General features: G+C 42.5%; 2 protein-coding genes across 2 annotated transcripts; both read right to left on the bottom strand.

Annotated features, from left to right (window-relative positions):
* Positions 1 to 148: 148 nt before the first annotated feature.
* On the bottom strand, positions 149 to 14,737 carry rabep2 (rabaptin, RAB GTPase binding effector protein 2). The gene is made up of 12 exons (XM_062957217.1): positions 14,531 to 14,737; positions 12,310 to 12,528; positions 11,201 to 11,322; positions 10,996 to 11,115; positions 8,087 to 8,407; positions 6,959 to 7,054; positions 3,910 to 4,008; positions 2,187 to 2,330; positions 1,899 to 2,076; positions 1,284 to 1,295; positions 1,114 to 1,184; positions 149 to 473 (listed from the first exon to the last, which is right to left on the bottom strand). Exons 1-12 carry the CDS (start codon positions 14,535 to 14,537, stop codon positions 411 to 413), a joined length of 1,452 nt encoding a protein of 483 aa, XP_062813287.1. The 5' UTR covers positions 14,538 to 14,737; the 3' UTR covers positions 149 to 410.
* A 2,027-nt stretch (positions 14,738 to 16,764) lies between these two features.
* Positions 16,765 to 26,156, bottom strand: LOC100564209 (integrin alpha-M). The gene is made up of 7 exons (XM_003225238.4): positions 26,017 to 26,156; positions 24,493 to 24,570; positions 21,356 to 21,483; positions 20,218 to 20,363; positions 19,593 to 19,743; positions 19,259 to 19,409; positions 16,765 to 17,368 (listed from the first exon to the last, which is right to left on the bottom strand). The coding sequence occupies exons 1-7, from the start codon at positions 26,066 to 26,068 to the stop codon at positions 17,196 to 17,198; spliced, it is 879 nt and encodes a 292-aa protein (XP_003225286.2). The 5' UTR covers positions 26,069 to 26,156; the 3' UTR covers positions 16,765 to 17,195.
* Positions 26,157 to 26,192: the final 36 nt, after the last annotated feature.

Genomic DNA, 26,192 nt, shown 5'->3' with positions numbered 1-26,192 from the left:
TCTACAATCCAGGAAACAAGTAGAGAATTAAACTTGATAATCACTTGGAAGGTTTCCAACCAAGGAAACAAAGCTTTGTGCTAAAACTACCACACTACTTCCCTATCTAATCATTTACCCAAGAAAGAAAATGAGACAGACAGAGGAATGTACAAAAAAAGCATCTTTATTGTGCTCTGGAAGCTCCAGTGTCAGTCAATATACAGAAGAAAAGGAGAAGGAAGAAATGAGACATTCCAGTCATCCTATCTCCAGAGTTTATTGCTCTCCTAACCCATGTGGAGAAGGGCCTGATCAGGCTTCTGCAGGACAGAGATGAACTCATTTGGTGCCTCGTGGATCACAGTTTCCCTGAGATTCCCACAGTGCTGGGTAGGGAGGAAAAGCAGCCATGGCCTCCCCATCTCAGCCTAAGGCTCTGACCTCTCCTGAACGCTGCTGGCTTCTCCCAAACAGGGAGCGTCAATCTGTGCCTATAGTACAAAAAAGGAAGCAAAGGACAGTGACCTCAAAGTGTCTCACAGCCCCTAGGAATGTATAACCAGAGACTTTGCGAATGGCCTACAAAGTATTTGGCCAATCTATTTTTGCAGTTCCATGAACTAAGAATGTACTTGAGGATTGGCCCATGCTTACAAACCCACTGAAGTCAACAGGATGCAACCTAAATCCCATTGATTTCGGGGGCTTATACCAAGTATCACTAAGGCCCCATCCATACTGCCATATAAAATCCAGGTTATCATCTTTGAACTGGACTATATGGCAATGTAGACTTGGATAATCCAGTTCAAAGAAGATAATATGGGCCATCTGCTCTGATAATCTGGATTATATGGCAGTGCAGAAGGGGCCTAAATTTACACTGAATCCCTAACTCTAATAAGAAGTCATACAATGGGTTCACTCAGTTGATGGGCCACATGAGAAGCCGATCTGAACTTGGCTAGAAATGTTACAAGCAGTGAACGAATAATCAACCATGTCAACTCCTGGGAGCAGCAAGCAAACAACAATACCACTTAATTCTCTCTCCTGATTTAAAAGCAGGAATTATGGGAAGTGAAATGCCAAAAATGGGGGAGGAAGAAAGCAAAGAGAAACTCAACAAACCTGGGTTCTATTCATCTCTTCCTGGCTTTGCTGTAGTCTCTCCATCTCACTTTGAATACTATTCAAGGAAGCTGGGAAATGAGAAAGAGAAGAGTTTCAGCCTGTGATGCCAGCGTTCACAGTGTTCAGCTTCCAAATGTAGAAATAAACACCAACAGAAAACAACTTACCCTGCAAAAGCTCTTCCAGAGAAAGAAGACAAAAGGAAAGACAAAAAGAGAATGAGTTACATTTGCACACAAAAGAGATAGTACAAATCCCTAACCTCCAAGCTTTTTAATCAACATTGAGAAATCTCCAGTCCCAAAGCTAAATCCAGTCTTTTGTCTAGTCCTCAAGTTCCACAGATAGCCAAGGCCCCAATTCCCTTGCCCAATATGTGTATGCGTTCCCCCTTTTTGAAAGGCTGATGTGACTCTCTCAGGGCTTAGTTATTGATAGGAGGCTGCTGCTCAAATATGCATGTGCTTTTGGTCCAATCCTTTCACCACTGGGAGAGCAGGGTTCAAATCCCCACTCAATCACAGAAACCTACTTTAAGAAAGTCACACTCTCTCAGCCTCAAAGGCCATGGCAACCCTCATATAAATAATAGTAAAACCCCAGGATAGGGTTGCCAGAATTTGGGAAGGATTCGAAGGGACACAACAGCATCTCAAGTTAAGGTTCCTCACTTCTGTTCTCAAAGCCCAGAGTCCTACTTTGGGAATGTTGAGGGGAGAAAGCCTGGAGGGCAGCATGTTTCCCATCCCTCCCTACAATCAAGGCCATTGCTCTCTATCCACCTCTTTCCTCTTGCTCTCTTTCCAGTGCCTCTTGCAGTCCGGACTGAGATGTTGCTTCTTCATCCAGCCGTTCCCTCAAAGACACGATCTCGATTCGCAGGCGCTCAGCTTGATGCTCTGCCGCCCGGAGCTGAGAAGCAGACCCTTGTCTCAGCTTATTCACCAAAGCCTGAAGCTCCTGGAGGGATATGGGGAAAACAGTTTGTGATTTTGACTACTCTCATCACCCCAGTGTCCACTTGTCTTATAATTTGTCCCCAAGTCAAGGAAAAGACACATTAAAATTACCTCAACAGTGCTAGGGAAGCTCCCATTGTCATCATCCATAGCTGGGCAGGGATCTTGGGAAGAAGCACTACGCAGTCCTTCATTCTCCGCACTGAGACGTTGCACTTCATAGCTCATCCGCTTGTGAGATGCAGCCAAGTCAGCCTAGAAGACAGGGTGGAAGGTGAGACAGTGCACATAGGAAGGCGGAACATAAGAAAATGAGGTATTTCAGCCTTTATTTGGGTTTCATGGTGATTTTATTTTTATTGTGTCAGAAGTGACTTGAGAACATAGTGCAAGTCACTTCTAGTGTGAGAGAATTGGCCATCTACAGAGATGTTGCCCAGGGAATGATTTAAAATTTAATTTATACACATACCTCTGTGTGGAAGTCTCTAAATCACTTTCCTGCAAAAGCAAGTTATTTCTACTGGTACTCTACTTTTTATTAGAATGGATATTCACACATAAATTAGATTTCCATACACAAATTTGGACATCTAACTTGGCTGAGAAATGGAACATAAATTCAATGTGTAAAAAAATAAATAGGGCCTTCTCTTCCATCCATTCATGGATGGGAGGGAGGGCGCAAGGAAAACCATAAACAAAAAATGTATTTATTTAACCTAAGGGAACACCTCTCTAGGAATTCCCAGGTCCTCTAGCAGAGAAGCTGACCATTAGGGTCATGCCATAGAACCTAGAGATTTCTAGAAAGAACATATTAATCAAATTGACGAGTAATCAAATCCACCAAAGTTAAACCCACAGATGTCGAGGACTGACTGTAAATACATTATAACGTATAGGCAAAGCAAGGTCCTTCAAGTGTTGCTGTTGTTATGAACTGCCATCATGACTCCCAATTGGTTTATCTGGCTAAAGATGATAAAGAGTTGCAATACAACAATATCTAAAGGCAGTGCTTTGTCTGCTCACACATAACTAAGTCTCCAAGACAACATTCCACAGTGCTAGTATGAAGAGGCTATATATTCAGTAAATAGCACATAGGATTGCAACTCACTATAACATAGTGCATTGTTTGTCGTATACATCTAAGGTTACTACAGTGCTGGCACAAAGACCCCTCATTTGGCCCGACATACAGCGTAATAGATTTTCCATCCAAAAGTCATAGCATCAGAGAGCTACTGCAGACAGTTGTTTCCAAGCAACTCCCACACTGGAGATGCATCATTTACACTTCCCCTAATATCCTTGACCTTCTCTTTTCTGAGCTATAGTTCTACACCCGAGATGGATTCTGTAACCATCTCAAAAGTGAGGAAACCTTGTCCGTGCCTCATTCTTTTGTAGATTTTGGAAGTGTGCCTTTTTTTAGAGTGCAGCCCCAGAATCCTCTAAACTGAATGGAAATGTCACTCTTGGCTGAATAATGTGCTGTATAGTTGAAAAAAGACACAGTTTAGGTCCAGTTTCCTGCTTCATCTGCTCCTGCTCTTCCAGGATCATTTTCCTGCTTTGTGGTGAATACTATTTTAAGACCATTTTACCAATCATGGCTATACAATCTGTGGCTTTGCAGTTTTGCCAGGCACTAGAAGACTCTGTAAGAGAATTCTAAATAAATTACAAAACTACAAATCCCAGGATTCTCTGAGAGGCGGTCATGGGAGTTAAAGCTGTACCAGAGTGCCATTAATGGTATACTGAAGAAATGACTTTTTTTTTACTAGATTGGCTACCAACATTGCTATGCATGAAGTTAACTCACCATTTGCTCCTGAGTCTGGCGCTGTGTTTCGCTCACCAGGGTTTGGAGGCCTTGGAGGAGGCGCTCTGAGGTTTGGACCTGAGTTAAAAGAACCTGAACCTGCCCAGAAAGAGAGGGAGGGAATGGATAAGTCACAGAAGGTGGAAATCGTATTTTTAAAATCAGTAAACATAATGGAGTGCATCCATTTCGCACTGTTCAGGGTCACCATATCAAACCTTTCTCCCCCCAAAAAAAAATTTCATGGGGGAAAAATAGGCATAAGTTGACATCAGGGAATCTCTTTTGGGCCCTCAACAACAAAACACACACTCTTTGCTATGAAGGCGGAGATGGTTTAAATTTGCGCACTTTGGTTTGCTTTGAATGCTTCTGTAACCCCTGAGAAACCCGGTTGCAACATGTAAGTAATGATGGAGAATTTGACTACTAATTGAGGAAACCCTGAATCAAATTATTTCAAGGAACCAATTCGACCACAGCCAGTGAGTTTCAGTGCTGTGTACCATTTACTGAATCATTTATCACCAATATAAATTTATACTATAGCATAGTGTTTCTTAAACTCTACTTCTCCAAGTATTTTGGAACTCAGCTCCCAGAAATACCAGCCAGCTTACCAGCTATTAGGAATTGTGGGAACTGAAGTCCAAAACACTTTGAGGAGCAGAGTTTGAAAAACACTGCTATAGCAATAATGTATGTCAATGTTCAACAACCAAATAACTCCTTGTGGTCTGGAACTACATTCAGTACTAGCACAGACCAAGACCAGAGGGATCCAATTTCAAATGCCTACAAATTTTTCAAAGAAATAGGCATGTTAGTCTGTATTGGTATGCAATGGCATCTTTTGGCATATATGAGAGTAATGGAAAGAAGTTGCAGTATAATCTTTCATAGATCCAGTTTACTTCAGGGACAGTTGTAGACTATTAATTGCTATAAAACTCCCTAAGTAGCTTTGGTTCAGTCATCTTTTTTCAGCCCAGAAATTCACAGTGGGTGACCCTCCAGATGTTACTCAACTTAATCTCCTACCAGACATTATGACTTGCTCTTTTGGCTAGGTGGGATATATAAACTTTTTGGGTTGCTGTGAGTTTTCTGGGCTGTTTGGCCATGTTACAGAAGCATTCTCTCCTGACATTTCACCCACATCTATGGCAGGCATCCACAGAGATTGTGGGATCTGTTGGAAACTAGGTAAGTGGGGTTTATATACCATATTTCCCCCAAAATAAGACAATTTTGTATATTAATTTTTGCCCCCGAAGATTTTCTAGGTCTTATATTCAGGGGGATGTCTTATTTTCCCATGAAGAATAATTCACATTTATTGTTGAACAATAAAATTAACATTTATTACATACTGTACAGTAGTTGTCATCACAAACCAGCATAACCAGACAAACTGTGAAATCCTATCAATAATTTCTTGTTACTACCATTATTTCCATGTACAGTAGAGCCCTGCTTATCCGTCATAAACTGGCGGGCAGAATGACAGATAAGCGAAACTGACGGAGAACAGGGTGGGTGCTTGCTCGCCCTCCCTCCCTCGCTCACTTACCAGGCCAGATCCCAGCAGCGGCAACGGCAGCACGGAGACGTGGTGGGGTGAGTGAGTGAGTGAGAGAACCAGTGAGTGAGGAAGGGACTTTGCCGCCCTCCTTTGCTTGCCCGCCTCCATCCCTCAGCTCCTTCACCACACCAGGTTCCGGCAGCACCAGGGCCCAGCCTGGCAAGGGCCTGGCCTTTGGAGAAACGGGAGCCCACCCCGGGTTTCCCTTGGCCAGGCTCTTGCTGGAGGAAAGAGTTTCCTTCCTCCAGCAATGGCCTGGCTGAAGGAAACCCGGGGAGCATTTCTCGGCTCCAGGAAGCGCCCCGTGATTGCTGCTGCCTAGCAACGCTCACAGGGCGCTACCTCCTCTCTCTCCCTCTTCTTCCATTGAGCTCCCTTCCCTGGGCTGCCCTAGGAAGGAACTCAAGAGAAGGAGAGGGAGTGTTGATTAACCGGAATACGGATAACCGGAACTCTACTGTACATCAATCTATGGTACGTACATTTACCAATCCTGCATGCTCTGGTGTTCTGTTCAGCAGGCATGCTTCCAAACTTTTCTAGGTCTTACATTTGGAGGAGGCCTTATATTTAGCAATTCAGCAAAACCTCTACTAGGTCTTATTTTCTGAAAATGTCTTATTTTCGGGGGAACAGGGTATCTATGGAATGTCCAGGGGAGAAAGAACTATTTGTCCGTTTGAGGCAAGTGCGAATGTTCCAATTGGCCATCTTGATTAGCACTGAATGGCATTGCAGCTTCAAAGCCTGGTTGCGTTCTGCCTGGGGGAATTATTTGTCAGGAGGTGTTAGCCGACCCTGATTGTTTCATGTCTGAAATTCCTCTATTTTCTGAGTGTTGTTCTTTATTTACTGTCCTGATTTTAGAGTTTTTCAAAATACTGGTAGCCAGATTTTGTTCATTTTCATACTTTCCTCCTTTCTGTTGAAATTGTCCACATGCTTGTGGATTTCAGTGGCTTCTGTGTAGTCTGACATTGTGGTTGTTAGAGTAGTCCAGCATTTCTGTGTTCTCAAATAATATGCTCTGTCCAGGTTGGTTCATCAAATGCTTTGCTATGGCTGACTTCTCTGGTTGAGCACTTTCATGTTCCTTGATTTGTGTTTGGGCAATGCTGCGTTTCGTGGTTCTTATGTAGAGATGTCCACAGCTAATCAAGATGGACAATTGCAGCATTCACACTTGCCTCAAACAGACAAGAGTACTTTCTCCCACCCTGGACGTTCCACAAATCTATAAACCCCACTTTCCTAGTTTCTAACAGACCTCAAAACCTCTGAGGATGCCTGCCATAAATGTGGGCGAAACATCAGGAGCGAATGCTTCTGGAACATGGCCATACAGCCCAGAAAACTCACAGCAACCCAGTGATTCCAGCCATGAAAGCCTTCAACAACACATATAACCTTTTTATTATTACCCGACTATCACCAACTGGCATGGGGCAGAGAAAGAGGGCAAACCTGCTTGCTACATTCATCATTGCTACGTCTCAGTGCCTCCTCCAGGCTGGCCTTTTCCTGCGCTGCTGCTTCCAGAGCCTCATGTTGCTGCTGGACCTGGGAGAAGAGAGTCAAGGACAGTAAGGACAAGAAGTTGGGATTTAAAAAAAGTTACTTGTTGATTTACAATTCCAACACTGTCATAAATGTCAAAGAGGAAGAGAGAAGTTTAGTGCCCACTATCCTTCATCCTAGCCCCAGCTTTTAATTTATCTTCTACTTCAGAATACTCCAGAAGGGAACTACTCCCTTGCATCCCCACCACCAGCTTGCAAATGCAGAGCCCAAAAGTAGGAAGAATTTTTCAGCCAGCAAGGCCACTGATCATGCCAGCTGAGGGATTCTGAGAATTGTCCAAAATTATACTTCAAAAATGTTTCATAATGCAGTTTCTCTGCATTGAATTGCATTGTCTAAGTCCACTTTGCCATATAATGCAGTTTAATGCAGTTAAACAGCATTATGAAACGGTATCATATCATGTAGGTAGGGCCTAAGAATTTGCCAGATCCTTAAATGATTTTATGATAAGCTTCCAAGGAGGATACTACTAAGTTTCCCTGGAGACCCTAGTAAATTCCTAGGAATACTTTACAGTATGTTGGGACTGGAAGTTAGAAAATGTAATGGTGTTTGATCATATTCATAGTTTAAGGGAACTGCAGTCAAGCCAATAAAACATGAGTTTTCTTAACCAAATACTTCCACGGGGTCTGTGCTATTGGATCTGGTAAGAGGCATTTTAAGCTGATACAAAAGCATACAATGTTTATAATTTTCCTTAGTGCTGTCCTATGAACAAATCTGCCTTTTAAACTCTGTGTTCATTGTTTTATACTAAAAACTCTTTTTACAAGTAACGGAATGATACAACTACAGTTGGGAAACCATCTCTGATCCATACATACTGCTTCTAAGCTCTGACAGATTATAGAGGAAACTTGATCTGAAAAGAACCGGACTTGCCAAGTGAATTGCCCAGCAAAGTACAGAAGGCATGTTCTCAGGCATAAAGCCCAATTAGCTGCAATTCTCATCTATCCACACTATTCAGCACACTCTACTCTACATACATGTGTATGCACACACCTTTTCATGCAGCTGTGTCCATTCTGCTGCAGGCACCAGCTGATACCCAGCGGGTGGCAGGTAGATGGTCTCTGGCACCAGGGTCCCAGTGGAAGAAGCAATGGATACAGTCTCAGGGCTAGGGGCAAACCGGCGTCGGATTGGAGGCCCTGGACTCGGGGCCAAGGAAGGAATGGAGGCAATGGATACACTGTCAAGGCCCCGTGCAAATTTATCAGCCACCCCTCCTTCTCCCAAAGTAATGTGGTCATCTGGAGTTGAATCAGAGGGCACAACGTCGGCATCAGCCAGCAAGGATTCAGAGGAGCTACCTAAGGAACGCTGAAGAAAGGAAAAAGGATAAATAAGGAAACCCCACAGAGCAAAATATCATAAAAGCATAAGATCCTGTCTGATCATGGAAGCTAAGCAGCTCTGGTTAGTATCTGGATGGGAGACAAATGAATACAAGATATTATAGCTGATCTTTCAGAGGAAAGAACTGGGAAAAGTACTTTGGATTACATGGGGAGCAGAGTGAATCTGGGCCTCTTAGAGTAGAACTACACTTCAGAATTAATACACTCTGACACAATGGCTCAATGGTAGGAAATTCTGGGATTTGTAGTTTGGTGGGGCATCAGGATTCTTTGGCAAAAAAGGATAAACACTTTGCAAAACTCCTGTTCCTATTATTCTTTACCACTGAGCCGTGGCTCTTAAATTGGAATCTTCATGGACGACAAGTTGAACATGATCCAACAGTGTGATGCAGCAGCTTAAAAAGCCAATAGGATTTTGGGCTGTATCAAAAGGGTATAGTGTCTAGATTGAAGGAAGTCATGGTGCTTCTCTATTCTGCTTTGGTTAGACCTCATCTGGGATACTGCGTCCAGTTCTGGGCAACACAGTTTAAAAGAGATATTAACAATCTAGAAGGTGTCCAGAGGAGGGCAACTAAAATGATCAGAGTTCTGGAGACCATGTTCTATGACGAGCATCTTAAAGGACTGGATATACTTATCCTGCAGAAGAGAGGATTGAGAGGAGAAGTGATAGCCATGTATAAATATGTGAAAGGACTAGGACTCTGAGCAATAAGTTCAAATTACAGGAAAGGAGATTCCACCTCAACTTTAGGAAGAACTTCCTGCCTGTATGAACTGTTCAACAGTAGAACTCTCTGCCTCGGAGTGTGGTGGAGACTTCTTCCTTAGAAGCTTTTAAACAGAGGCCTGGATGGCCATCTGTCGGGGGTGCTTTGATTGTGCTTTTCTTGCATGGCAGGAGGTTGGACTAGATGGGCCATATGGTGACTTCCAACCCTATTCTTCTATGATTCTAAGTTATCAAACTGCATTAATTCTACAGTGTGTCTAAGAAAATGTGTCTAAGAAAACCCTGTAAAACTCATGGCGACAACTTAAAGGCACATATAAATACATGCAGAACTAGAATGTCCTCAAACAGAAGAGCTCATTTAGCCACTACTTATTTGAACTACAGCTCCCAGAATCCCCCAGGCTGCTATGGCCAAATTATTCTGAGACATTCCTGGAGTTGTCCTGTCTGTGTTCCCAAAGTCTAAAAAAATTGCTACTACAGAGAAAAATCTCAATATTGAATGGGAGTGTGGTATCTGGGTTGCCAGGGCAGGTATTACTAGGAGTTCAAAGAAAGACTTGGTATCTTGGCCATGGAATTTTGAGCTGGCTAACATCAAACCTCTAATTTGCACTTCATACCTCCTTTACTCCAATATCTCATTTGAGGTTTGGAGCAATCCAGCAAAAGCTAGCTTGTCCCGCCTTTGCTCAAACATCATTCACAAGCCAAGTTACTTAGGGTGCATCTAAACTGTAAGATTAATGGGTTGCTGTGAGTTTTCTGGGCTGTATGGTCATGTTCCAGAAGCATACTCTCCTGACATTTCACCCACATCTATGGCAGGCATCCTCAGAGGTTGTGAGGTCTGTTGGAAACTAGGCTAGTGGGGTTTATATATCTGTGGAATGACCAGAGTGGGAGAAAGAACTCTTGTCTGTTTGAGGCAAGTGTGAATGTTGCAGTTGGCCACCTTGATTAGCATTGCACCTTCCAAGGATTCCCCCAGGCAGGAAGAAGCCAGGCTTTGAAGCTGCAAGGCTATTCAATGCTAATCAAGGTGGCCAACTGCAACATTCACATATATAAACTCCACTTGTCTCAGGTGAGAATGCTTCTGGAACATGGCCATACAGCTCAGAAAGCTCACAGCAACTCAGTGATTCTGACCATGAAAGCCTCTGAGAACACATTGTATAATAATGCATGTTGATACCACTTTAACTGCCATAGTTCAATGCTATAGGACTGTGAGAGTTGTAGTTTGGTTAGGCACCAGCACTCTTTGGCAGAGAAAGCTAAAGACCTTGCAAAAGTAAAAACCCCATGATTTCACAGCATTGAAATCACAGGATTGTTATTTTAATTCTTGTTTTAATGTTATGCTTTAATTGGTTGTCTTTAATGTTTTTGTTTATTCATTGATGTATGTATACATGCGGCAATGAAATGTTGCCTTTATAAGGCTGCCTTGAGTCCCCTTCGGGGTTGAGAAAGGCAAGATACAAGTATGGTATATAAAATAAATTGAGCCACGACATTTAAAGTGGTGTCAAGCTGCATTAATTCTAGTGTAATTGCAACCTTCATTTCGTTTGCTAATTTGCAATGCCAGGCACCTACTGGCACAGAAAAACAACTACTGCATCCAGGTACAGGCTTGCGGCACTAGATTTCTCCTGGCACAATCTTTTCATTCTTTAAAACAACCGCAGACATGTTACACAGGAGATTACTTCTTTTCTCCTTTTTCCTGTTCCGAACTGATTCAAGCCTCCCCTCCATCCTATTCCCTCTTCTTGCTTTTCCGCTTCTCTGCATCTTACCTGCTCGCTCTGCAACTCCTGAACCAGGCCTTCGGCGCGAGCTAACTTTGCTTTCAACTCCGCAATTTCCTGTTCCATTGGAAGCACAATGGCCCGGAGCCGCTGAGTGTCCTCTTGGGCCTGCAGTGAGGAAGGAAATGCCAGAGTCTGTATGCAGACCTGAACTTGGCACCTCCCAAAGCCTCCTGTTTGTCCACTAGTTTACCTTTTCCATCTGTTTCTCTAAGGAATCCAAGGGGTTGGACCGCGGCAACAGGCGGCTCCAGGCATTTTCTCGGCTGCTCCGCTCCAAAGCGGAAAGGCGAGCCTCGTAGCTGGAGATCGTGTCTGTTGAGGAAGTCAAAACTTAAGGAAACAAATAGACTCCCAGTTAAGCAACACCCATAGGGGTTAGTAGATGCTTAGTATGTTGTCGAAGGCTTCCATGGCCAGAATCACTGGGCTGCTGTGAGTTTTCCGGGCTGTATGGCCATGTTCCAGAAGCATTCTCTCCTGATGTTTTGCCCACATCTATGGCAGGCAACCTTTGAGGATGGCTGACATAGACAGGGGCAAAACATCAGGAGAGAATGCTTCTGGAACATGACCATACAGCCCGGAAAACTCACAGCAACCTAGATGCTTAGTAGTTTGTGATTGCTTAAGTTACTATTTAAAATAAGTCTAATATTATACCGCAAAATATACCATATCACACTATATTGACTTGATATTAATATTGAAATACTAAAAACAAATTAAGGCATTAATCTTAATTTAATATAACACAGATTTACTGTATTAAAAACTGATTTTATTGTAATTTTTTATTTAAAGTATTATTTCTTCCATTTTTGCTGGTTGCTTGAGAGTTCCAGTTACCTGAGAATGTACTATACAGGAGACCAGAATCCTGGTTCTAACCCTCAATTTGAGACAGTTTAACCATTGTTTCCACCTGGACAAATCTACACCAGGCACCCTCAAACTCCAGTTGTTTGGGCCCCCAACTCCCAGAAGTCTTATCCAGCTTGTTGAATGGTCAGGAATTATGGGAATTGGAGGCCCAAACAGCTGGAGGGCTGCAGTTTGAAGGTGCCTGATCTACACTGTAGAATAAATGCAGTTCAACACCACTTTAGCTGCTCAATGCTATGGATTCTTAGGATTTGTGGTTTAGTGAGACAAGAGTACTCTTTGGCAGAGAAGAGCCTTGTCAAGCTACAACTCCCATGATATGGTATCACAGCACTGAGTTGTGGCAGTTAAAGCGAGGTCAAAGTGGATTAATTCAACAGTGCAGATGCATTCCCTTGAGAGTCAAGGTGGCTGTACCTTTCAAGATGGCTTGAAGAGAGGCCACTTCCTCTTGCCATTGGCGACGGACAGCCTCCACTGCTTCCTGCTTGGTGCCTTCGCTCACAGTGGCCACGGTCCGAACCGTCTCTACCTCCGTCAAAGCAGCCGCCAGCTGTGCCTGCAGGCTTTGGATGGTGTCTTCGGGGTCTGCGTTTGAGGGCAGTTGGGCACCCACATCCAGCACCTTTTCAGGGTCTGGGAAAGGGGTGGGAAAAGACAAGAAATCTGAATAGATCTAGATTCAAACTCAAGACCTACTCAACCTTGCCTTCCGACTGTTAGTGTTTTAACCCTGCAAACTTCCGATCCCCAAGATTAAGCCCCAAGGAATCTGAATGAAGCAAGATCCGAACCCAGGACCATTCATGTTTCCATTTGCATGTATCACAATCCCTAAACCTAAAAACTTTAACCCTATAAATCCCTCATCCCCAACCCAAACCTATTTATTTGTTATTTATTTAATTCATTTATAGACTGCTTTTCTCACCCCTAGGGGGACTCAAAGTGATGTACAGCATTATACATGGCAAAGATTCAATGCCTCACATCCATGTAAACATATTAAAATATTCATAAATTAAATAATTAAAAAACTATATGAACCAATAGCATAACAATAAAACATTAAGCATGAAAACATTTATTCCTCATCTCCAACCCAAACCTAAAGACGTTTAACCCTACAAACCAAAAGACTTTTAACCTATAAATCTCTAGACCCAATCCCTAAACCTAGACTTTTAACCCTATAAATCCCTCACCCCAACCCAAACATAAAGACTTAATTCTTATATACTTAAAGACTTTAACCCTATAAGATTTTAAACATTATAACTTCCTAATCCCCAACCCAAACCTAAAGATGTTAAACTCTATAAACCAAAAGACTTTAACCTATAAATCCCTAGTTCCAAATCCTAAACCTCAAAACTTTTGACCCCATAAATATCTCATCCCCAACCCCTAAATCTAAAGACTTTCAACCTTATAGCATAAATCCCCGACTCCCAAACCTAAAGAGTTTTAACCCTATAAATCCCTGATCCCCAACCCAAACCTAAAGATGTTTAGCCCTATACTCAGACTTTGAACCTATAAATCCCTAGACCCAACCCCTAAATCTACTTTTAACCCTATAAATCCCTCATTCTTAACCCCAAACTTAGACGTTTAACCCTATGCACCAAGTCTTTTAACCCTATAAATCCCTGATCCTCAACCCAAACCTTAAGACGTTTAACCCTATACACCAAAAGACTTTTAACCTATAAATCCCTTGTCCCAAACCCTAAACCTAGACTTTTAATCCTCTAAATCTCTCATGCCTAACCCCAAACCTAGACATTTAACCCTATGCACCAAGACTTTTAACCCTATAAATCCCTGATCCCCAACCCAAACCTAGAGATGTTTAACCCTATACACCAAAAGACTTTAACCTATAAATCCCTCATCCCAACCCAAACCTAAAAACATTTAATCCAAACCAAAATACTTTTAATCCTATACATCTCTCATCCCCAACCCAAACCTAAAGACATTTAATTCTATAAACCAAAAGACTTTTAACCCAACCTACAACTAAAGACGTTTAACCCTACCAGTGGTTCTCAACCTGTGGGTCCCCAGGTGTTTTGGCCTACAACTCCCAAAAATCCCAGCCAGTTTACCATCTGTTAGGATTTCTGGGAGTTGAAGCCAAAGCATCTGGAGACCCATAGGTTGAGAAGTACTGCTATAAACCAAAATATTTTTAACCCTATGAATCCCTCATCCCCAACCCAAATCTAAAGACTTTCAACCCTATGACTTCCCGGCTCTTAAACCTTTTAACTCTATAAACTGCAGTTTGATGTCTCTTTAACTGATAGCATCATGGGACTTGTAGTTTTACAAGTTATTTAGCCACCTTTTGCCAGAGTTGTTGCCTCCCCAAACTACAACTCCCATGATGCAACAGCACTGCTAAAGTAATGTCCAACTGCATTCATAGATGCACCCCTAGTTACCCACCCAACTCCAACACCCTAACCCTAACTGTGACCTCTGACCGCTCCCCAGCTGGGGTGACGTCAGCAAGGCAGCTGCCCTAGAAGCCCCCATCAGAGTCCGAGAGGGCGTGGCTTCCCGGCTTCTTCCCGCCCACCTCTCCGTGGAGAGGAGACGAGAGGGGAGGGGGCTTTCCCTCGCGTACCTTCCATCCCGCCGAGGCTTCTGTTCCTATCTCTGCTACGACTCTTCCCGGAGGCCGAGCGGAGCCGGAATTGCCCGAACGGAACCGGAAATAGCCGAGCTGAAAACGGGAATAGCCGAAAGCTCCCGTCGACGGACGGGAATGACCGAGCGAAGCCGAAGAATATGAGATTGCCGAGAATGACCGAAATGAAAAGGTGGTCGCGCCCCTACACGGGCGGAAACGCCCGAAGGGCGTTCGGTTCGTTTTCGGCCGCAGACCCGAAGATTCCCGAGAGATTCCGAAGATAGCCGAAGGGAAGGGCCTTTGCAGAGACGGTAATTCCGAGAGTGGGGGTTTTTGATTTCTCAACATCAGTCCATGCGCAGAGATACTCTCGCCTTTATTATTTAGTATTTAAAATGTTTCTGGGGTTGCACCCACACAGTAGAATTAACGCAGTTTGAGACCACTTGAACTACCAGGGCTCAATAATATGGAATCATGGAGGATGCAGTTTGGTGAGACACCAGCGCCTTTTGGCAGATAAGGTGAAAGACTTTGCAAAACTACAACTCCCAAGGATTCCAAAGCATTGAGCCCCGGCAGTTGAAGTGGTATCAAACTGCATTAATTATATAGTGTAGATCAGGCATGGGCAAACTTCAGCCCTCCAGGTGTTTTGGACTTCAACTCCCACAATTCCTAACAGCTTCAGAACTGGGCCCAGGACAGCACCCTGCTGATGGCACTCCACTCCTCATTTATTTCCAGGATGAAGAAGATGCATTGGTGAGCACTCTTTGGGCTCGTTCACTTAGCCAGTTACAGATCCACCTAACCATAGTTTTGCCTAGCTCACATTTGACTAGTTTGTTAAGAGTATGGTATTCCCCATAGTAACCTATGGATGCGAGAGCTGGACCATAAGGAAGGCTGAGCAAAGGAAGATAGATGCTTTTGAACTGTGGTGCTGGAGGAAAATTCTGAGAGTGCCTTGGACCGAAGGAAGATCAAACCAGTCCACACTCCAGGAAATAATGCCTGGCTGCTCAGTGGCGGGAAGGATATTAGAGGCAAAGATGAAGTACTTTGGCCACATCATGAGAAGACAGGAAAGCTTGGAGAAGATACTGATACTGGGGGAAATGGAAGGAAAAGGGAAGAGGGGCCGACCAAGGGCCAGATGGATGGATGGTATCCTTGAAGTGAGTGTCTTGACCTTGAAGGAGCTGGAGGTGGCGGCGGACAGGGAGCTCTGGCGTAGACTGGCCCATGAGGTCACGAAGAGTTGGAAGTGACTGAATGAATAAACAACAAGAACAACATGGGGGACCTTGTCAAAGGCCTTACTGAAATCTGGATATGCTGCATCCGCGGCGTTCCCTGTGTCTACCCATCTTGTAACTCTATCGAAAAAAGAGATCAGATTAGTCTGGCATGGCTTGTTTTTGATAAATCTGTGTTGACTATTAGCGATGACTGCAATTGTTTCTAAATGTTTGCAGACCACTTCCTTAAGGATCTTTTCCAGAATCTTACCTGGTATCAACGTGAGGCTGACCGGATGGTAATTGTTTTGGTTCATCCTTTTTCCCCTTCTTGAAGATAGGGACCACATTCGCCCTCCTCCAGTCTGCTGGGACTCTCAAAGATGATTGCCAGTGGTTCTGAAATGACTTCTGCTAGTTGCTTCAATACTCCTGGATGTAGTTGATCTGGCTCCAGGGACTTGAATTCGTTTAGAGCAGCCAAGTATTCCTGGATGACTTGTTTCCCTATCTGGGGTTGGATTTCCCCTAATCCTTTGTCCACTTCATGTTGCTGTTAAAGACGACTTTCTTTTTGTGAGAAGACTGAGGCAAAGGAGGCATCAAGTAGTTCTGCCTTTTTCCTATCCCCTGCCACCATCACCCCATTTCTCCTCACAGAGGCCTTATCGTTGTTCTTCCCTTTTCTACCGATGTAAGCAAAGAAACCCTTTTTATTGTTTTTAATTTCCCTGGCAAACCTGAGCTCATTGTGCGCTTTAGCCTTGCAAAATTTTTCCCTACAGGAGTTGGTTATTCACTTGAATTTTTCTTTGGTGATTTCTCCCCTTTTCCACTTCTTGTGGAAATGAGGTATCAAACTATATTAATTCTACAGTGTAGGTAGACTGTGATTCTGAGTTTTCAAGCAAGTAAAGCTCAAAACAGCTTACAGGGCACAGATGTGGAATCGATTGTTGCTAGTTAAAATAAAGCAGAAGCAAAACCAGAAAACAGGTGGCTTTATTGGTTTCGAAATCGTTCAGCATTTTTATTAGAGGCCACGTTAAAACTGAATGTATAAACCACCCAACTGTCAAATAGTGTTGGCATACAAAATGGGGGAAAGGGTGCATCTATAGTGTTGACACCACTTTAACTGCCATGGCTTAATGCTATGAAATTCTGGGGTTTGTAGTTTTCCAAGGTTTTAGCCTTCTCCGTCAAAGAATGCTGGTGCCTTACCAAAAATTCAGCTTCCAAGATTCCATAGCATTAATGCATAGCAGTTAAAGTGGTGTCAAACTGTATTCATTCTACAATGTGGATGCACCCTCTATCTTACCACTTCTCATCTCCTTTCTTTGAGATTCTCACATTTCCCCCTCCACCGCTTGCCTCCTGCTGTAGATCACTCTATCTGCATTGGACACATGCTAGGGCCTTTGTCCACATTTCCCTTGTTTAGCCTCCAGGAAATCCAGCTTGGTTTTGACTTGATCCAGGCTATGCAGCACTTGCTCCAGTTTGTGCAGCACCTGAGCATCAGGCTTGGGGCAGGTGCCCGGTGAGGCTGACGGTGCTCTTGTTGTGTGTGGCACCCTGACGCCTGAAAGACACAGAACAGAAGTTATTATTTTGTTGCTACCAGCCCCATCTGCACTGTCCATTTTATGCAACTCAAAGCTAACTTCAAACTACAGCGGCCGGACAATAGACTCCCACAAAAATGTGCAAAAGGAAGTCCTTAATATGCATCAGTGCTCTGTGGTTTGTGTAATCGCCATCCGGGTCTCAAACTAGTTCCAGGATCTCCTGTGTAATTATCTCCACAGCAAAACCTTCCAACACTGGTTTGAAACTGCATTAAATGGACAGTATAAATGGGGTCATAAGCTCCACAGCAGCAGAAAACAAACTTGCCCCTTCCTCAATATGACATTCTTTCAGATTTTAGACTTGGCTATCCTGTTCCCTAACCTCTAACAGAGTCTAGAAAATTTATTGTTTTAGACCCCCCATTTTCTGGAAGATGCCACCCCAAGTCTGCCTTAAAGCCCTAGTGATAATTACCTATGTGGATGTGACTACTGAAGACTGAGGGTGCCTTTACACCAGACATGGGCAAACTTAGGCCCTCCTGGTGTTTTGGACTTCAACTCCCACAATTCCTAACAGCCCCAGGCCCCTTCCTCCCTCCCCCCCTTCCCCCCGCAGCTGGGAAAGGAGGGGGCCTGAGGCTGTTAGGAATTGTGGGAGTTGAAGTCCAAAACACCGGGAGGGCCTAAGTTTGCCCATGCCTGCTTTACACTGTAGAATGAATGCAGTTTGACATCACCTTAATTACCAGGATTCAATGCAATGAAATCCTGGGATTTGTAATTTGGTGAGTCATCTGTGTTTTCTGGCAAAGAACGCTGCAGAAAAAGCCTTGCAAAGCATAGTACTGAACTATGTGGTGTCATTCTACAATTCACCCACATAAAGCTGCCACCATTTCATAAGTGCCAGGCAATTGTGTCTTGAACAGAGGAAATTATGAATTACAGCCATTACAATCCTGATTTGGGGAAGATGCCTAATACATATTTCAGAAAGACTGCTGAGTGAGGCAGGGAAGGACAGAAACCTTGTGCACTGACATTTTCACCAGGTACTAGTCTTAGCACAATTCAAGTTGCTGGCAATGATTTACAAGGTTTACTGCTTCCATGCAGACTTTTTGAAAGGCTTATTTACTCCCATATTAACCCTCTCTGAGGCTGGATCTATGCTGCTCTTTTTCCCAGGATCTGATGCCAGATTATCTTCTTTGAACTGAATTATATGAGTCTACACTGCCAGATAATCCAGGATCCAATCCTGAGATAAAGGGCAGGGTAGATCCAGCCTGAATTTTCAGCTCTCCAAGAGAAGTCTTTCTCTTAGGCCCCTTCTACGCTGCCACATAAAATCCAGATTATCTGCTTTGAACTGGATTATATGGCAGTGTAGACTCATATAATCCAGTTCAAAGCAGATAATGTGGATTTTGTATGGCAGTGTAGATAAAACCTTAGCCCTACCATCCTCAGAAGCATGTTTCATGAGAGCCCTATAAAAAACTTTGCTGGTGGATTATACTCAGGCTATGAAACCACTTTGACAAGAGATCAAGGGTGCATCTACACTGTAGAATTAGTGCAGTTTGACATCACTTTAATTGCTATGGCTTAATTCTATGGAATTGTGGGAATTGTCTCTTACAAATGGTGCTGGTGTCTCACCAAACTACTACTCCAAAATTCCATAACATTGAGCCATGGTAGTTAAGGTGGTGTCATGCCACATTAATTCTACCATGTAGAAGCCCCCCAGTGCTAACCTCCTTTACTCTTTTGTCAACAGGCAAACCCTTCTTTATTCAGACAGGGTTTGGGCAACTAGTTGGCTGACCCTTTCCCAAGTTCTTAAATTTTCTGCTGCTTTGCTGCCTTCCCCAGCTCCTAAATTCTGGTACCGTGATTGGCACAAATCTTCTCTTTCAGCTGGGTCTGGATGTCCCGGAGGCCGGTGAAGTGCCTCACAACAAAGACGTGATCTGGAACAGGATGAGAGCCAATGCTGTGGAGCTCCCTCTGGGCAACTCTGCTTGTGAAAACTATGCCAACCTGCCAGAAGAAAAGCAACATGTTTGGAGGTGAAAGCCGTAAGCGTTAAAGGAAAAGATGGATTTCAAACAAGCAGCCCAGTGCTTAGTTTTACGTCCTGATGTGACATTTATTCCAACTACGCAGGACAAAAATGTGTAGGTAATTAAATAAATAAACATAGGTAAGTACGTTGCTCCTTACCCCAATGGCAAAGCGTGTAATTTTAGCTCTGTTGGCTTCCTCTATAACCTCTGCATACTCCAACATGTCCCCAAATTTCTCCCCATCCGTCACCACCACAAGGAACCTCTTGGCTGTAGCTCGGGCACCTTTCTGTGTGGTGAATAGCTCCCTTTTAAGCAGTAGAGAGAAGAGAAAAGGAGGATTAGCTGCAAGGAAACAGCAACAGTGGTAGAGTGGCTATAATATAGGAGACTACCAAACTTCAGTTCAGTCAGTATATGAGAGGAAGTTTCTTTAAAATATCTGTTGTTTAAAGAAAAGAGGGGACTGACGAAGGACAAGGTGTGAAGCAAGAAAATATGTAAATGGGTGGTAAAGAAGGGGAAGGACTTCAGGACACACAAAGGAGGGAGTAGAGTTGAATCCTTGTAAAGAAATCCAGAAAGAGGAGAAGAACAGGACTTTCCCCACCAGCCTTCCAAGGGAGCAAGCCCAGCTGCTTGCTTTCCTATTTTGCCCACTTCTTTCCCAAACACCATAATTGGTTTCACTCCATCATACTATCACCTGGTACAACCTGCACCCTCCTCATCCCACTACCAATGCCACTATATAAAAAGAGGAATGGTAGCAAGATACCCACGTGGCTTTCCTGATCCCAGTGGCTGTGTATGAGGAGCCTCTCAGCTGATTCACTTCTCTCATCAGATGGTCAGGATCGCGATTTCTCTGGAAATGTCTAAAGTCAAAATGTTCTTGAAAGTGGCTGGAGAACTGTAGGAGAGCGAACTGAAGAAGACCCAGAAAGATTAATTGGGGAAACTGTGCCTTGGCACTTCTATGAACATTCATATTTCCTTCTTTGTTTAAGCAACAGTGCTATGCTGGAAGAGAAAATGCTTCTGGATATCGTCTGCAACTAAGGCATCCATTTCATAGATGACATTAGTTGTTGTTCCCTTACATCATTTTTGGATTATAGTACTGTATATCCATCATATTTTAGATCTGGTTATCACATATTCGTGCATTAATATATGGTTCCTTTGTCTCCATCAAGATTACCACCAACCCTGCCACATGAACTGGTCAACATCAAACTGAATAACAGGACACTGGCCTTTCTGGTGTTTCCCATCAATTTCCAACTTCGGGTGCCTCCACACTGTAGACTTGATACCAATTTAATTGTCACAACTTAATGCTATGGAAACTCAGGAGTTGCAGCTGGCATCTTATATAAGAAGCCATATTTTAAAATGTTAATGAATATACCATCTTATCACCAAGAAGTCTAGGTATTATAAAGTGGGACTGTGAGTGCATCTACAGTAGAGAATAAACGCAGTTTGGCACCAATTTATGGCCCAATGCTATAGAATCATGAGATTTGTAGTTTTGCAAGGTCTTTAGTCTTCTTGGTCAAAGACTACTGGTGGCTCATGAAACTACAAATCCAAATATCCCCAAACGGTGAGCCATGGCAGTTGAAATGGTTTGAAACTGCATTAACTGATGCAGATAATAATAATAATAACTTGCTTCAAGGTCTTAGAAACCAGCCTGGAGAGGTGACATCACACCTCAGCCTTTCTTGCACAACAGTCATGAGAAAAGATATTCAATTTTAACCGCTACACATGGAATGGAAAAAGCAGGCAAGAAGCCATTTTTGTCTTCACCTGAACCAGCAAGATGCATCGGGACAGCTCTGTTTAGAGACTATGAAAATTCATATCCCACCCAACCCCACTCTCTGTTGTGAATCATTCCTTACTCACATGTGTATTCTCAGGGAATCTTTTCATCATGAGAGCAATAAAAGCTTTCATTTCAATGAAATCTGAGGGACGGACGCTGGTTGAGCCATCAAGCAGGAAGACAATGTCACGAGCTTCATTGGGACACTCTGCGTGGGTAAGAAAGAAGCAAAGTGGAGTCATCTATTCCAAAGAAAAACCATTCCCTTCTGTTGCTAAGAGTCTTAAGCTTGTTAGGGTTCAGTATGAGCCAATCTTCAGTACGAGGTTTTCTCAACACAGTTCTTGCACGTTGTAGGGTTCTCTTGGCAAGATTTGTTTTGAAGATGCTTGCCATTGCTTTCTCCTGAGGCTGAGATAGTGTGACATGCCCAAGGTCACCCTTTGGATTTTGTGGCTCAGCACACTTCCCATTGAAATCCTGATAGGTTTATGTTGGTTACAATTGTTTTCATTTTTAAATATTGTATTGTTCTTTCATTGTTGTTGTTGTTTTGCACTACAAATAAGACATGTGCAGTGTGCATAGGTATTTGTTCGTTTTTTTGGTTTTTTTTTTTCAAATGATAATTTGGCCCCTCCACAGTCTGAAGGGTTGAGGACCCCTGCAGTAGAGTCTCACTTATCCAACATAAACGGGCCGGCAGAATGTTGGATAAGCGAATATATTGGATAATAAGGAGGGATTAAGGAAAAGCCTATTAAACATCAAATTAGGTTATGATTTTACAAATTAAGCACCAAAACATCATGCTATACAACAAATTTGACAGAAAAAGTAGTTCAATACGCAGTAATGCTATGTAGTAATTACTGTATTTACAAATTTAGCACCAAAATATTGCAACATTTACTACAAAAACAATGACTACTAAAAGGCAGACTGCCTTGGATAATACAGAACCTTGGATAAGTGAAGTTTGGATAAGTGAGACTACTGTATCTCATAAAGTCTCAACCAATTCAACCTAGTTTGTGGCAGCCACAAAAATGAAGTTTCTGGAGTATGACAACTACAGTACTTTCAAAGGAAGCACCATACAATGAAACAGAAAATAACACTTCCAAACCAAGAACAGTAAATCTTTCAAATTTTGTTACATAATGTAAACAAGGAAATATCTGTCTCTAAGAACATGCACAATACTCTGGCCTAACCTGGAAAAAAACAACATACTAGACTTAGTGCAATTTTTCCACTTATTTCTTAAACTCTTCGACTCCTGTTCCTGTTTTTGAACCCCGCTGTTGGAAAATTTCTGATTTTGTAAGAAATTGGTTAATAAAGTAAAATACTAAATAGGAACACTTCTGGGAATGGAATTGTTATAACCTTTCTGAGAAACTTTGTTTCGGTTTCTAAACATAACTATCTTTATTACTTTTTCTTAGCATCAACCCTGAGTTACCAACATGTAAGCATAGGATGTGAGTGTGACATAGACTGGAAATATCTATTTTTACACATTTTTTCAAAATCCTTTGCAAATTATATAGCACTTTCTCGTGTTCAAAGCACTTCACAGACTTGTCACTTGGTTGTAAGCTTAATATTAACTCTTTAAGGTTATTTGTAGTGGGATGAGACACAAGTACCCTTTGGCAGAAAAGACTAAGGAAGTTTCAAAACTACAACTCCCAGGATTTCATAGTATTGAGCCAAGGCACTTAAAGTGAGGTCAAATGCTTTACTTCTACAGTGTAGAAGTAGATGCACCCATAGTGAAGTGTTCTTGCAGGTTAAACACTGGATTTTTTTTTCCATCTTGGGGTAGTATTGTGTCTCTAACCTAGGCATGGGCAAACTTCAGCCCTCCAGGTGTTTTGAACTTCAACTCCCACCATTCCTAACAGCCTTTCGGCTGTTAGGAATGGTGGGTGTTGAAGTCCAAAACACCTGGAGGGCCGAAGTTTGCCCATGCCTGCCCTAACCCAAGCAAATGTGCCCAGTGTACTAACTAGAACCAATCCTTCTTACTTTACAAGATCAAATAGGCTATAGTGCCTTTAGGGCATTTCAGCCACACTCACACCAGATTATCTTCCACTCACAATTCTTCCTTCCATTCCCACAACTTCTTTTGTATTTTGTATTGGGTACAAACTGTTAAGGAGTAAAATTCACAGTTATAGTTGCCTTGTAACATATAAGGGTCTGGAGCCCTCCATACGGGAATACCGTTGGAATGACTTGCCTGAGGCAAGCTGCTGAGCTGTAACCACAACTTCTTGCTCAAGCTTCAGTCTTAAATAATTTCATTTACTTGATTTACATCTTGCCTTTGTTCCAAGGCAGCTCACAAAAAAAGATTAAAAACAAGCACATGTAGAAATACAAGGGGTTATAATACTTAAATGAAATTAAACACATTACAATATTACTGCACAGTTGAATTAAACATGACCTACAATACATTTGTAAAAAAGGGCAGCAGCAAAGTACTTTCATCGATGTCAGTCCATTACCCAGAGTATGCCTGAATGAAAAGGACAACTGGGGGGGGGGGGTGCATCTGCACTGTTGAATTAAAGCAGTTTGGCACCACTTTAACTGTAATGATTAAACGCTATGGGATCATGGGAGATTTAGTTGTACAAGGTCTTTAGCCTTCTCTGCTAAAGAGTGCTGGTGCCTCACCAAACTACAACTCCAGTGATTCCATAGCATTGAGTCGTGGCAGTTCAAGTGGTGTCCAACTGAATTAATTCTACCCAGTAAATGCACCCCAGTTTGACTTCATTCATTTGACCTATGAATACTCTACGTTTAAAAGAAATTTGTTTACAATATCCTGCACAACATAACCAAAACATATCCCACTTACAGAAACTGCTAGGACTATAAATATATGGCTACTTATTGATTAGTACATTTATGACATACATATTCCACCTTCTTTCTAAGTACTGTAACTCAAGGTAGCATTTGTGGTTTTCTGTCCTGGTTTTATACTTGCAACAGTTCTGTAATGACTAGTCCAGGATTGTAACTGGGTGAATTTCCATTTAAACCAGCACATTGAACGGATCCAATTTTAAAGGTTCACCAATTTAGTTTTTGAGTCACAATAATATTTTTCTCCCTACCATTTCTCACTCAGGTAATAACAACATTCAGTATTCCCTAACTCTCTGTCTTATCCCCAACCCTGACTTACGATCTTTTTCTGGGTTAATCTGAGGAGGATCAACAGGAGTTAAGGCATCAGAGAGATCAAAGATGTCATCAGCAGATCCTGTAAAAGAAGAAATTAGGATAAAATGATATCAAGACTATCAAGGGGCAGGGGAAGAGATAAACATTAAACAGTTATTAATTTAGGGAAAAATACACAACGTAGGAAAGGCAATTTATTTGCATCTGAATTCACTGAAAAGGTTAAAATTCTGTCTCTCCTTGTGCTGAGCAAGTTAAGTGCATTTCACTTTGAACTTGAGCCACAGTGGCTCAATGGGTTAAATTGTTATGCCGGCTGAATTGCTGACCTGAAGGTTGGTTTGCTGTCCTGAAAGTTGGTTTGCTGTCCTGAAGGTTGCCGGTTCAAATCTGCAAGCTCTACCTTGCGGGGACATGAGAGAAGCCGCCCAGCAGGATGGCAACACATCTGGGCATCCCCTGGGCAATATCTCTGTAGACAGCCAATTCTCTCACACTAGAAGTGACTTGCAGTATGTTCTCAAGTTGCTTCTGGCACAGTTAAAAAACTTTGAACTTGATTTGCAGGATGAAGGGGAAAAGAGAGGAGGAAAAGAAAGTAGGGTGTTTTAAAAGGCAGATAGAAAAAAAATAGAATAGCAGAGCATTAATCTGATGGTCCCTGCCAAATCAGGACAGTTCAAAAGTATAAAGTACTATATGTGTGTCTTCATGTATTCTGAGTAAGAAAATACAATAATGGTGGGGAGTCAGGGAGAGAGGTTATGCTGCTATATGTATAAAAGAAAATAAAAAGTATTGATACTGATCAACTCATATTTGTCCTATTCTATGTCTGTAAACTGTGTATTTCATCCATATTTTCTACCTATATAATACAAATAGCAATTTCAGGTTTGTGGTTTGGCTTAAAATGAGTAATCTGTTCAAGATACAATCTTGAGAAATTTAATATGCTTATTTCACTTCTAACATGCAATAGATTAAAGCAGGGACAAACTTTCTGCACCACAAATTTTATATGAGAATCGCTCTTCACCCAAAGAATCATAGAGTCAGAAGAGATTACATGGGCCATCCAGTCCAATCCCATTCTGTCATGCAGGGATACACAACCAAAGCACTCCTTACAGATGGCCATCCAGTCAAACCTCCAAAGGGGAAAACTGCACACATTCTGAAGCAAAATATTGCCGCTGTCAGCTATCACATAGCACTTCAGCAAAAACAGCAGAATCATGGCGTTTGCAGGTAGAAACACTCAAAGAGAGAGAAGGAAGAGTCATCAGGATTTGCTTTGTTCTTGTGTGCGTTCAAGTTATTTCCAACTTATGTCAGTCTTAAGGAGTTTTTTTTTTGTTCAGATGGAGTTAAGAGAATGTGATTTGCCCAAAATTACATGCCAAGTGGGGATTCAAATCCTGGTCCCTAATCATAATCCAATCCTCAAACTGCTGGCTCATGTGGCCCTCTCAACTCCCCCCACAAATAAACCAGTAAGTAGATTTGGGGACTATATACTGACCTGCTGCTCCGATGAAAAAGAGGGTGCCAATGAAGATGCTAAACAGCTTCATGATAGGTCTCAAAATCCTTGCTTGTCAAGGCTTTGGGTCTGTCCTGTGTCCGAATGAGAATGGTGGTTGTAAAAGGACAAAGGCCTAGTAAACAGGAGGGCACTGACCAGGGAAGGGCATCTAG

The sequence above is a fragment of the Anolis carolinensis genome, chromosome 6 (assembly GCF_035594765.1).
Source record: "Anolis carolinensis isolate JA03-04 chromosome 6, rAnoCar3.1.pri, whole genome shotgun sequence".
In the NCBI taxonomy this organism is placed as follows: domain Eukaryota; kingdom Metazoa; phylum Chordata; class Lepidosauria; order Squamata; family Dactyloidae; genus Anolis; species Anolis carolinensis.
Note: the sequence above shows the minus strand (reverse complement) of the source record. Positions and strands in the feature narration are given on the sequence as shown.